Below are 14,445 nucleotides of genomic sequence, written 5' to 3' on the forward strand. Positions count from 1 at the left end.
ACAGGACACAAAGTACTAACTATAAAGAAAAGTATTTATAAAGTGGACAAAATTAAGAGTATCTATTCATCAAAAAACACAAGAGTGAAAAGGTCAGCCACAGAATAGGAGAACATATTTGTAAGACATACACATACACACCACACATATGACAAGTGAGTTACGACCATGATATATTTTTAAAATTCTACAAATAATGAAGAAAAAGTTGGTCAACCCAATGGAAAAATAGGCAAGATCTGGAATAGGTACTTCAAAAGGAAGTATAAACATGGCCAATAAACCCTGGAAAAGATGCTGAATGTCACAGCTATCAATGAAATAAAAAATTAAAACCACAATTTAGTATCACTTAACACCCAACAAAACTGCTCAAATTAAAAAGATTTAAAAAGGTTGGGCACAGTGGCTCATGGCTGTAATCCCAATATTTTGGGAGGCCGAGGCAGGCAGATTACTTGAGGTCAGGAGTTGGAGATCAGCCTGACCAACGTGGTGAAACCCCGTCTCTACTAAAAAACCAAAAATTAGCAGGGTGTGCTGGTGCGTGCCTGTAATCCCAGCTACTCGGGAGGCTGAGGCAGGAGAACTGCTTGAACCCAGGAGGCGGAGATTGCAGCAAGCCGAGGTCGCACCATTGCACTCCAGCCTGGACGACAGAGCGACACTCAGTCTCAAAAAAAAAAAATTACAAAATAAAGTGTTGGAAAGAAAGTAGAACACAGAGGCCTCACAGAATTCTGGTGAAAGAATAAATTGGCACAACCACTATGCAAAACCATTTGGCAGTATCTACTAATGATACAAATATGCTCACTCTGTGAGCAGCAATAGTACTCTTAGGTATATACCCCAAAGAAACGAAGACCTATGTTTTCCAAAAGATATAACCCAGAGGTACTACTACTAAATATTCCCAAACTGCAAACCATCCAAATGTCTAGCAGTAGAGGGAAAAATGAAAAGTATACCCAACAATACAGAAGGTTCTTACAAACATAATACTGAGTGAAAAAAAAAAAAAAACAGACATATAAGAATACATGCTGTATCATTCACAGAACATGCAAAAAGAGGCACAACTAAATTATGCTGCTAGAATTCTGAAAAACTGCTCAACCTTTTTGGGGACAGTGTTTGGAGTGTTCATAAGATTGTTTCTCATTCAGGGTAGTGGTTATATAGATGTATTTCATGTGTGAAAAATCATGGAGCTGTAAACTTACGATTTGTGTTGTTTTCTATATATAATATTTTTATAAAAAGTTTTTTAATAAACCCAAAGGATGTATGAATCCTAGTGACAAATTCACCATTTTAAAAAAGAGAGGGGGAGAAAATAGACCATAGAAACAGGCTGGGTGAGGCTGGGAGCGGTGGCTCACACCTGTAATCCCAGCACTTTGGGAAGCCGAGGCAGGTGGATCACCTGAGATCAGATGATCGAGACCATCCTGGCCAACATGGTGAAACCCCATCTCTACTAAAAATACAAAAATTAGCTGGGCGTGGTGGTGGGCGCCTGTAGTCCCAGCTACTCGGGAGGCTAAGGCAGGAGAATCCCTTGAACCCAGGAGGCGGAGGTTGCAGTGAGCCGAGATCACACCACTGCATTCCAGCCTGGCAACAGAGCAAGACTCCGTCTCAAAAAACAAAAAAAAAAAAAGAAAGAAACAGACTGGGTGAGGTGGCTTACACCTATAATCTCAGTACTTTGGGAGGCAAGGCAGGCAGATTGCTTGAGCCCAAGAATTCGAGGCCAACCTGGGCAACACGGTGAGACCCTCTTTCTACAAAAAATACAAAAATTAGTCGGGTGTGGTGGTGCATGCCTGTGGTCCCAGGTACTCAGGAGGCTGAGCTGGGCTGAACCTGGGAGGCAGAAGTTGCAGTGAGTGAAGACTGTGGCACTGCATTCCAGCCTGGGTGACAGAGACTCTGTTTCCCAAAAAAAGAAAAAGAAACACATTTAACTTAGAAAAACAAGGAGTCCATAATATTTTTTTAAAGGTGTAAAGAAATTCATTTAATCACTGAGGCAACTATTAAAGCAACACCTTACTTTGAAAACTGGTAACAAAACACAAAGAAATTAAGCATTTCTGTTTCCTTTCCTGTAAAATTTGCCTTTGAGAATACCCAAATAGCTTCAGTTGATGAAGGAAGGCTCTACTTTACAGAAGAATGTCAATTATAATGTAGGAGTAACAGAACTAGACATTGGTCATTCTGCAACTCTAATTAAATTACTAGTTCTGGAAATGATTAGGTTAATGGTTGATGAGATAACGCTTCTAGCACAATTGTCCAATGAGAAGCAGATTGTCATCACCTTAACCCAGTGGTCATCCTTAGCATTACTAATGGTTGTTCAACTAATTGTCATGTGTGTCTTGATATGATGCATTATGAGGCACATGACATTACCTACAATGTGCTCTAACAACAAAATGTTCAACTCAATCAAGCCATTATATTTAAATTCCAATGTTCAGGAAATGAAAAGGAAAGACGAACACTTCAAATAACACTGAGAAGGAAGAAAGCAGGTACATCCAGAAAGCGAGTCATTCTGCCTGTTAACCAGCCTAATGTCTTCAATTAAATCAGTTTTAAAGGTGCAGGTGAAGAAGGTGTGGCTGAAGGACTGCGTTATATTTTAAGTGACTTGGAGAAATAGTCAGATGCAATGTGTGATCTAGACTGAACCCTCATTTGGACCTAATCAGTTACATAAATAACATTTTCAAACTGGGTATAGGATGAAGGAACATTCACTGATATAGAAAGGTATACATTATATGCTAAAAAACCAGATTATGAAACAACATATACAGAATGAGTTTATTTTGGTATATATGTGCATAGAATAATTTCTGAAGGAATACTGTTCAGACATTACTAATGTTCACCAGTACCCAGTTTGCTTCCCCTTCCAAGCATACAGAAGGTTGTACTTTTCAGGCCCATGCAATCGGACAGGATAAACAGATTGTAAGTAGAAGAAACCTGTGGCAACTTCTGCTGAAATATTCTTTCCTTGCCACAGAAATCATAGAGGAAGACTCAATTAAAATACAGACAACAGGACAGGATCTAAGTAACCACCACATGGAGATTCACTGTGCCAAAGAGTCACCCAAACCCACAGTTGACTTTGCATGAGCCAGAAATAAAACTGTTTTGTTAAGTCACTGAGATTTCAGTGTTGTTTGCTATTAGAGCTTAAGGAAGCTTAATCCAATGAACACAAATAAACTCTGATACATTACAGTGGTAATCTGAGGGTAGTTAAAATACATTATTTTTATTTTCTTATCTTTTCTTTCTTCTAATTCCCTACAATGCTTTGTGCTGCCTTCTTTCTAAATAGTCAAAGTTCTTCTTTTTAATTAAAAAACATAATGAGGCCGGGCGCGGTGGCTCATGCTTGTAATCCCAGCACTTTGGGAGGCCGAGGCGGGCGGAACACGAGGTCAGGAGATCGAGACCACGGTGAAACTCCGTCTCTACTAAAAATACAAAAAAATTAGCCGGGCGTAGTGGCGGGCGCCTGTAGTCCCAGCTACTCGGAGAGGCTGAGGCAGGAGAATGGCGTGAACCCGGGAGGCGGAGCTTGCAGTGAGCCGAGGGCACGCCACTGCACTCCAGCCTGGGTGACAGAGCAAGACTCCGTCTCAAAAAAAAAAAAAAAAAAAAAAAAAAAAACATAATGAAAGGAGACCACCTTCATCACAATGAAAAAATTATCACAGACAATTCCCTAAATGTGGCTGCCATAAATGTAGCATACAAAATAAGTAACTCATTTTTTTTAGGGCATTACGTATCAGACATAATTCCCTGTATTTAGCTACCTTAAATATGGTAGACATATAAAAAAGTAAAATTCATACAGATGTTTTATAAAAATTCTATCATTTTTAAAAAGCTCAACTCTTGATAATAACAAAGAGTTGAGCTGGAAAAGTTCACACTAGAGTGTACATGCTGACATGTTTTATGCAATTTGTCCAGTTCACTGTTTTTCAGATGATTATTTAAGGGAAGGGTGACAACTTTTTTCAGACGATCTAGATTTTTATTCATAATTGATCTGAATATACATTCCTATATTACATTTTTTCATAGTATTGAAAGGTCCTTAGATTTGGGATTAGTTATGCAAGATAAAAGAGTCCTCAGAGTTTCAACTAGCAAGACTATTTAATAATACACTACAACTGAAAACTACTCAGAAATCCATCAGTAGTACAACTGGCCTTGTAAAAGAGGTTGAAGTGAGCTACCTTGCCCCTTCTGCCATGTAAGTAGGCCACAAGAAGCTGCTGTCTAGGAGGAACGGGACTCTCACCAGACATCAAATTGTTGGTGCCTTGATTTTGGACTGCCCAGCCTCCAGAACTATGAGAAATAAATTTCTGTTGTTTATAAATTACCCAGGTTAAGGTATTTTATTATGACAGCCCAAGTGGACTAAGCCAGTATGTAATTCTATTTAAGATCTTTGCTTTCAGTATATCACTGAAATGTGAAATATACTTAAAAGCATATGTATATTTGAGAATCTTATCTTTTATGTAAGAGATTATATAAATATAAAATATAACCCCAAATTACAGGACCGTAAAATAGTGAAGCTATCTATAATAATGTATGTGTTATACAATACACAATTAAGGATGGGTACATTATTCAAAGACAATTTTTCAGCAAGGTAATTGTTAAAAAGTAGAATAAATGTGATCTAAGTTAAAACAATTTTCTGAATGGCAAGCTAAAAATAAGCACTAATAGATTTCTAATGAAATTTAAGCAACATCTATCATGATATTTTCAAATTTTTCATTAAATATTACAAATAATCTTAATAATATAGATGTAAAGAGACTCAATCACATTAGTCATATTTTATAGCACTTCTCTGAAAACAGTCCATTTAAATGGGTCAAAACTGTCTTCATTATTTTATAGTTGAAAAAATTGAGGCAAAGAAAAGCTCATTGTTTTACTTAATATGATTACTAATTCAATTATGAGTAATGTCATTAAAATTTTTAGACTTTCAAATATGAAAGGACCATGAAATAAAAACAACAGCCTTACATATGAATTATGTCTCCTATCTTAAAAGAACAGTTACATAGTATAAATATTTACATTGCACTAAAGAAAAATCTGGCAGCTGTTAGGCAATTCAATTAATACACTGATTATTTTCTATTTTATAAATGTTTAATTTCAAAGTATACATATTGGTGCTAACAAAATAAAATGAATTGATTAGCATAATGTATGTCACAAAATAAACAGGGTAATTACTGAATATACATCATATGTATAATAAACACCACAAAATTCAAATAGAAAAATGAAAGGCTTTGCCTTCTCCATTTTAGAAGATTTTTTAGTATTTCTATTCCAAGACAAAACTAGATTAATTAAATTAGAAATTACCTTGACAGCCACTCCTTTTCCTTCAGGAAATTCTAGAAGATGAAAAGTCAGTTCTTCAACCCTAGTAATGCAGAGCTTTGGGTCAGTTGTTCTTCTTAATGCCTGAACTAATGCCCGGGTCCTGTTATCAATACTCACCCTTGCGATAATCTACAAAGACATATTAAATAGATATGATTAGAATACAAAACTGCTCTAAAGAACAATGAAAGTTTCTTAGTTCTCATTAAGAAATAAAACTTAAAAATTTGACAAAAAGTAATAGAACCGAAAAGCACACTGAACAACTTGCCTTTTCTCGCTGAAGAGATAAACGCTTTTTCTCCTCTGCATTTCTGTCTTTGCTGACAGCCTGATCAGTTTTAGCAGGTTCTTCCTGTTCTTCTGACTGACTCTTTGAATCATATTTTAATTTGGGGACAAGTCCACCAATATAACCACCTACTAAAGCTTGTACACCTTCCGTGGGACGAGAAAGAAAGTTAGCAATACTTTGTTTAGTTGAAACTTGAAGAACATCAGGTATTGCAGAAGGACTTGTAGGCTTGTCCACAGTATGTAAAGATTCTGAGCCTGGCTTATAAGCCAGGATGCCAGGATCTGGAGATCTTAATTTCCCCTCTTCTACCTTTTTATCTTCAAGTTCTGATTTGTCCCCGAAATGTTCATTTTCCTTTTGTTGAGACATTTTTTCCTTACGTTTGAAATATGAATTAATATGATTTGATAAAAAGTAGAATGAGTCTCCAAATTTTGTGGTTATAGAACTTGTGTAATGAAAAAGACTGCGTTTACCTATATCTTCTTCTTTGTCTATAATGTGACTTTTCTCTTCTGGAAAAGGACTCTTTTCTGCTGATTTGTCACTATATTTTTTCAGAGATTTGATGGCTTGTTTGATGTTTTTCTGTTTTAACCAGCCACTATCTGATACTTTTCTTAAAATTTGGGAACTTGCCTTAAATTGAGCTAAACGTGAAATCATTTCATTTTGATTGCCAAAAACAGCCTTTGAAACAGAGTTCAAAGTACTTTTAATACGGGACATACAAATGTTCACTTTTGTAAGTCCTTTGGGAGCAGAAGTGCTAAGTTTCAAAATCCCAATATGTAAACCATGGTTGCTTGGAGAGTAACAGTGCTTACTGCAAGAATGTGCTTCACTTTTGGTCCATTTACATCTTATTATGTTTGTATGAAAACCTCTTTGTAGACTGATGTGGCTTATCCTCCAGTAATGCTTAGGTGAGAACAAGAAATACAGCTGCTTGCTTCTCTGCTTCCCACAAATACTTCTTGCATTACTAAGGAGGTAAATATATATATCTACAGTCAGATTAATAGACATAACTTAAAAATCATTTATTTTCTATGACATTCTCTCACTTCTTGAATGCTTCATTTAAGAAATGCCATAATTCATGGTCTTACCTGAAATGGCAAGAAAAAAATTAGAATTCACGTTAAAAATTGAAATTGGGTATAATAGAAAAGACAAGACTATTTGGACTAAACTCAGCAAGCTGTCTCAAAAAAAGCAGATAAAATATTCCTATTACAGCTGATAGAAAATTCATTTTTAAGCTAATAGAAAATAATTCACTTTCAGTATAGAGGTAAATAAAACAAGAAAATGAGGAACAGAATGTTTAGGGAAAAGAACTAATTTAGGGAAGTTTCCCAATAGATAAGTCTTCCTACAACACATAATTTAATATGCAATGTATATACTATGCTTTTTTTTCCCTTCCTCATTGTTAAATTCTGGACTACTTTATGTGACACTAGACTTTAATTCCTTGAAGAAAAAGGTCAGGTGTTATACATCATTCATTGCAAACGATTTACAGAATACTTAATCTATACCAGACATGGTGCTAGATGCTGAAGCCACACAGTTACAGGATATGAAAGAATTTCCAGTCTAGAGCTGCTGATAGCCATGTGAAAAAGATTTCACTACCTTAGTAATAAGTGCTCATTAAATCAAGTAAGTCAGGCTAGAAGAAACAACAGCATATAACATAGAAGGGGTTCTTAACCACTATGTAAAAAGAACACATACAAATAAGAAAAGAATAATCCAATTTAAAAATGTGGTATTGGTAAAAGACAAACAGATCAATGGAAAAGAATAGAGAGTCCAGAAACAGACCCAATTAAATACAGTTAATTGATCTTTGACAAAAGAGCAAAGGTAATACATGGAGCAAAAATAGTCTCCTTAACAAATGACAACTGGACATCTGCATGCAAATTAATCTAGACACAGACTTTATACCTATCAAAAAAATTAACTCAAAACAGATTACAGATCTAAATGCAAAATGCAAATGTATAAAACTAGAATATAACATAGGCGAAAACTTAGATGACCTTAGGAATGGCAATGACTTTGAGACAATATCAAATGCACGATCCACGAAAGAAAAAATTGATAAGGTGGACTTCATTAATATTAAAAACTTCTGGCCAGGCATGGTGGCTCATGCCTGTAATCCCAGCACTTTGGGAGGCTGAGGCAGGCAGATCACGAGGTCAGGAGTTCAAGACCAGCCTGGTTAGCATGGTGAAACCCCATCTCTACTAAAAATACAAAAAATTAGCTAGGCATGGTGGTGCACGTCTGTAATCTCAGCTACTCGGGAGGCTGAGGCAGGAGAATCACTTGAGTCCAGGAGGCAGAGGTTGCAGCGAGCCAAGATCATGCGACTGCACTCCGGCCTGAGTGATAGAGCCAGGCTTTGTCTCAAAAAAAAAAAAAAGGAAAAAAGAAAACCAACCTTCTGCTGTGCAAAGGTCAATGTCAAGAGAATAAGACAATGAGGCAAAGATTGGGAAAAAATATTTTCAACAGACATATCTGATAAAGAGCTGTCATCCGTAATATCCAAAGAACTCTTAAAGCTCAACAATAAGGAAACAAACTCAATTACAAATGTGCCAAAGGCCGTAACAGACACCTCATCAAAGGAGATGTATAGATAACAAATAAACATATGAGAAGTTGTACCACATCATATGTCATCAGGAAAATGCAAACTAAAATAACCATGATACTACTACATATCTATTAGAATGGCCAGAATATAGAACACTGAGAACACTAAATGCTGGTGAGGATGTAAATAAAAGGAACTCTCACTCATTGCTGAAGAAACACAAAATGGTACAGCCACTTTGAAAGATAGTTCGGTAAGCTTCTTACAAAATTAAACATACTCTTAACATATGACCCAGCAATGGTACTCCTTGATATTTACCCAAAAGAGCTGAAGACTATGTCCATAATAAAATCTGCACAAGGGTGTTTACAGAAGCCTTATTCATAATTGCCAAAATTTCAAAACAACAAGATGTATTTTAGTAAGTAAATGGATAAACTGTGGTACATCAATATACGGTATATGTATGTGCTACAGACAGACAATGGAAAATTGTTCAGTGCTACAAAGACATGAGCTATCAAGCCATAAAAAGACTGTGAGAAACTTGAAATGCATATTACTAACTGAAAACAGCCAATCTGAAAAGGCTACATACTGTGTCTTAGTCTGTTCAGGCTCCTACAACAAAATCCCATAAACTGGGGAGCTTACATATATATATGCAATATGGGGTGTCTGTGTGTGTGTGTGTATGTGTGTTTTATAGAGACAGGGTCTCACTCTGTCACCCAGGCTGGAGTGCAGTGGCATGATCATAGCTCACTACCGCCTCGAACTCCTGGGCTCACGCAATCCACCTGCCTCAGCCTCCCAAGTAGCTGGGACTACAGGTACACATGCCTGGCTTAGGTAGCTTATAAACAATAGAAATTTATTTCGCACAAAATTTCTCACAGTTCTGAAGGCTGAGAAGTCCAAGATCAGTATTAGCAGATTTGGTATCTGCTGAAGGCCCACTTACCAGTTCACAGATGGCTGTCTTCTTACTGTGTCCTCACATGGTAGAAGGTACTAACTAGCTCTATGGGTTGTCTTTTAGAAGGGCACTAATCCCATTCCTAAGGGCTACACCCTCCTGACCTAATCACCTCCCAAAGACCTACCTCTTAATGCCATCACCTTAGCGGTTATGATTTCCACATGAATTTTGAGAGGCACAAACATTCAGACCATAGAAGTATGATTCCAGCTGTATAACACTCTAGAAAGGCAAAACTATGAAGGCAGTAAAAAGATCAGCAGTTGCCAAAAGCAGAGTGTAGAAGGAATAAATAGGTAGGGGACAGAGGACAGTATTTTTACTGCCCTAAAAGTCCTCTGTATAGTATCATAATGATGGATAAGTACACTTATACATTTGTTCAGACCCACAGAATGTACACTACCAGGAATGAACCTAAATGTACACTATGAACTTGGGGGACTGCGTGTGAATGCAGGCTCATCAATTATAACAACTGTACCACTCTGGTGGGTGATGCCAATAATGGAGGTGGCCATGCATGTGTCAGGGTAGGGGGTATATGGAAATGTCTGTACTTTCCTCTCAATTTTCCTGTGAACCTAAAAACTGTTCTAAAAAAAGTCTTTAAAAAAAAGCAATCTGCAGTTCTAGATATGCTATACGCACATGAATATATATATACACACATATATTAAGAAATTAAAAAATGAAAATCTACATATGCAGTTGAAATCTTATGGACACACATATACATACACAAATTGATTCTGAAAGGATAAGCACCTGTTTGTTTATTCTTATGAACTAAGGCATGGGACCAAAAGGGAATGAAAAAGGTTTTTACTTTTTACTTTTCTAGTATCTGAATTATTTATAATGAGGTTTTATTTTGTAATTAGAAAAAGCAAAATATTTAAAGCACTGTAACAAGGTACCACGTGAATGAAAGACAAAGTGAGATAAAATCGAGGGAAGTTTAAAAAAAAAAAGAGGTTCAAAACTGGCCAAATTTAAAAAGGAATTCATGTGCAGAGATTACATGTAGTCTAGTTTTACTACAGGACCTAGAGAGATTGAGAGAGAGAAAGATGACGCCGAGAAAGATGGAACTGAGAACTTATTCCAATTGTCCAGAAGAAAACAGCCTGAAGTAACATCCTTCCTTCTAAATTGCACGTGCCATTTAGAATTATCTAAAGGAAGAGAGAGAAAAAAAGCAAAGCCTGTCTTGTCTTCCAGGCTGAAGGAGCCCAGGGAATTCTACCATAAAATAGGGCTCCCTGGTATAAGTATTTTGAATGAAAGCCCCATCAGAGATCAACAGATGCTAGAAGAGACTTTTCCCGTATCTACAAAAAGACCAGACAGATTCCCCAAGGGGAACAATTGTTTTCCCTTCTCCTCCTCAGGGAGAAGGGAAAACAATTTTATTATTTGCTGCAGAAAAGAAGACTGAAGAATGTAACCACACCCAAACGACACTTTCACAAAATAAAGTCTGTCTCTTAGGCTCATTCAGTTTTCAAAGAGAATACAAGTTGGTCTCTGTCCTTCCAACCTCCCCGCCCTCCACTCCTTCTCCCTAGTAATCAGTTATTGCTGATTACATCTGAATGGACCCCTCTTCTTGGCCAAGGGCACTCCAGAGTTAACCTGAAAATCTAGTTCAGGCCATGATGGAAGGGGGGTTGGATGTGCCTCATTATCCCCCTCCAGCATTCACATCAACACAGATCTTAAGTCTGATAAGAAACATTTACAGGCCGGGCGTAGTGGCTCACACCTGTACTCCCAGTACTTTGGGAGGCTGAGGTGGGTGGATGATGAAGTCAGGAGTTCAAGACCAGCCTGGCCAATATGGTGAAACCCCGTCTCTACTAAAAATACAAAAATTAGCCGGGTGTGGTGGCATATGACTGTCTTCCCAGCTACTCGGGAGGCTGAGGGAGAAGAATCACTTGAATCCGGGAGGTGGAGGTTGCAGCGAGCCGAGATCGTGCCACTGCACTGCAGCCTGGGTGACAGAGCAAGACTCCCTCTCAAAAAAAAAAAAAAAAGAAAAAGAAAAAAAAAGCATTTACAATCTATTCTCTCTGCAGCCTGCTACCTGGAGGCTTCATCTGCATCATAAAACCTTGGTCTCCACACCTCCTTAAGGTAACCCAGACATTACTTTCCACTGATAGCAACTCTTTCAACCAATTGCCAATCAGAAAATTTTTGTATGACCCGGAGGCCCCGTCCCCTTTGAGTTGTCCTGCCCTTCCAAATCAAACCGATGTGACTGATTGATGCATTATGTCTCATTAAAATGTACAGAGGCAAGTGGCATCTGACCACCTTGGGCACGTGTCAGCAGGACCTCCTGAGGCTGTGTCACGGGTGTGTCCTTGAACTCGACAAAATTTTGAGACCTGTCTCAGATATTTTGGGGTCACAGACTCCAAAATTCAGGCAGGAAATGGAGACTAGACTATGGTAAGAATTTTGCATTGTTTCTTTCCAGTATGACAAATTTATGAAACCACCTATCAACTTGGCATTAAAATATAGTACAAAAGGCCAAAATAAGGGAACTATTACAAGATTAGACAATTTCATAATCATGAGAGATTTAATACATCTTTCTCAGAAACTACAAGTACCAAGCAAAAATTACAAAACAAAGATGACCAACAAAATCAATAAGTTTAATTGCCCCCAAATCGCAACACTAGTAAATGCAAGATAAGTGTTTCCAGAGTACATTCATCCAGAAGTTAGATTGCAAAAACACAGGAAGAAGAATGTAAAGTGAGATGCTAACATCAACTGAATAAAGAGCAAGGAAGAACAGAGGTAGTATAAATACAACGGAGGTACGAATAAAACAAAACGGAGAGGCTTGGACCAAACACTAGAGAAGGGAATGGAGTTTTAACTACAGGAATTAAGGAAATGGTTAGATGGAGACCCAGCTAAGGATGGAAAGAATGAATTTACACAGGATGTCACTTAATTATTAATACAACACAGTCAAAAGGGTGACAACCGTCTGAAGACAACAGTACTGAGGAGAGCAAAGATCTGCGGGTGGCCATCGAGCAGACCATCTAGAGGGAAGCTCCTTATATGAGGAATTTAGAAACAATTAGACTTCTCTATTAGCTTAAGCTGGCATCTGGTACCAGGATTCTTTCCCAGAAATTTTGTAAGTAACTAGAATTTCTATACATGTCCAGAATGTATGCATGTCGAAACTCACTGTGCAAACTTTGCTGATATCAAAGCACCCAAATGTCTACAAATGTAATCACTGATCATGACCTACGTGGCTAATATGGTCCAAGTTATCCTTCAGCTTCTGCTTTAAGGTCCATAAATACCCCTAAGAAAAAATCCACTGTGGTGAGCTGTCCTCACTTGCTGAGGCGCCTGGCTGCACTCTTCTGCAGCACTCTTTCTATCCAATAAAACTTTCCTTTTCAAACCTATACTGTTGTCGGTAAATTTTTCTTACTACCCTACTACCCCAAGCTGACCACTTTCCGATGCTGGGGCTCTGACACCTCACCCAGCAAGTACTAGTGTGGGGAAGAGGGCCACTCTGAACACTTTGAAAGCAAGGGAAAAAAGAGAAAACAACAAAACACAGGACTTGACAGCCAAGAATGGGGTAAAGAGAGGGAAGTGTTAAGAGAGCTCTAAGGTTTTAAATCTGAAAATATGGAGAGTGCCATTTGCGAATATGAGAAAACTGTGAAGGGGCCAATTTAATATGAGAGAAAAACACATTTTGTTTTGGATTCACAGGATGAAGTAACAGTGGGACATTCAAATGGAAATGTACACAGACTGTGGATTTACGTATGGAATTACCAGCATAGTGGCAGCAGAAACCACAACATTAGATGGATTTACCAGATAATAGTTTACAGTAATAATACATGACTATTTTGGGATCAGGGAACCTGAGAAAAGCTTTTCTTCCTTGAAAAATGTGTATTTGCAATACAAACTATATTTTCCATAACATTTCAGGATATTCACATGCCTATTGAAGTATACTTGGGTTTCAAATACGAAACTCTGGTTTAGAGAGAGAGACAGGGGTAGAGTCTTGAGTGCCACCCAGAGTTAGGAAGAGGAAGAAAAGACTCTACAGGAAACAAAACAGGCGAAAAGCCACCCTTAAAAAATCAGGACACTGGAAACCAAGACAGGACCAAATTTTTTCAAGTAATGGATAATGAACAGAATAAAATACGTTGAGTCCTGCAGAGAAAGATAAGAACTAAGAAATGACTGGCCAGGTGCGGTGGCTCACGCCTGAAATCCCAGCACTTTGGGAGGCCGAGGCGGGCTGATCACCTGAGGCCAGGAGTTTGAGAGCAGCCCGGCCAACATGGGGAAACCCGTCTCTACTTAAAAAAATTAGTCCCAGCTACTCGGGAGGCTGAGGCAGGAGAATGGCGTGAACCCCCGGGGGGCGGAGCCTGCAGTGAGCCGAGATCGCGCCACTGCACTCCAGCCTGGGCGACAGCGAGACTCTGTCTCAAAAAAAAAAAAAATTAGCCGGGTGTGGTTGCGCACGCCTGTAAATCCCAGCTACTCGGGAGGCTGAAGCAAGAGAATCGTTTGAACCTTGCGGTGAGTCGAGATCGCGCCAGGGCACTCCAGCCTGGGCGACAGAGAGAGACTCCCAACAACAACAAAAATGGCAGGACAGGAAGGTGTCTATGGCTCAGCATTCTAACTCTGACCTTTTTACAAATACATATTCCACGAGTGAAGCAATATGCAGCTTCAGCACAACCCCTCTAACTGGGGTAAAAAAAAAAAAACAACTCAAAGTACAGGCTGTTCTTGTAACAACTTTGCATGTGAAACAAGTGAATATCTAAACTAGTGAAACTGGCCCTTTCATTCAACATCACTCATTAAAAGGGCGTTTACAAGATTTTAATTTAGTCTTGATATAGAAATAAAAAAAGAGATCAACATTAAGAAAAAGTTGATTATAATTACAAAATAAAAACATGTTCTTATATTGAAAGTACAACTAATTTGCATAAGCAATTTAACAAAATAGCTACA

At 38.1% G+C, this 14,445-nt stretch overlaps 1 protein-coding gene across 4 annotated transcripts in view; it reads right to left on the bottom strand.

The window, feature by feature from the left end:
- Positions 1-14,445, bottom strand: part of PNPLA8 (patatin like phospholipase domain containing 8) — a 79,965-nt gene that overhangs the window by 35,645 nt on the left and 29,875 nt on the right. For all 4 annotated transcript variants that reach the window (XM_063642118.1, XM_055283700.2, XM_055283699.2 and 1 more), the window contains 2 exons: positions 5,750-6,888; positions 5,458-5,607 (listed from right to left, as the gene is read on the bottom strand). In XM_063642118.1, the coding sequence (XP_063498188.1) occupies positions 5,458-5,607; positions 5,750-6,805 (1,206 nt within the window). In that variant the 5' untranslated portion in view covers positions 6,806-6,888. The remainder of the gene's footprint in view (positions 1-5,457; positions 5,608-5,749; positions 6,889-14,445) is intronic.

The sequence above is a fragment of the Symphalangus syndactylus genome, chromosome 6, assembly GCF_028878055.3.
Source record: "Symphalangus syndactylus isolate Jambi chromosome 6, NHGRI_mSymSyn1-v2.1_pri, whole genome shotgun sequence".
Classification (NCBI taxonomy): domain Eukaryota; kingdom Metazoa; phylum Chordata; class Mammalia; order Primates; family Hylobatidae; genus Symphalangus; species Symphalangus syndactylus.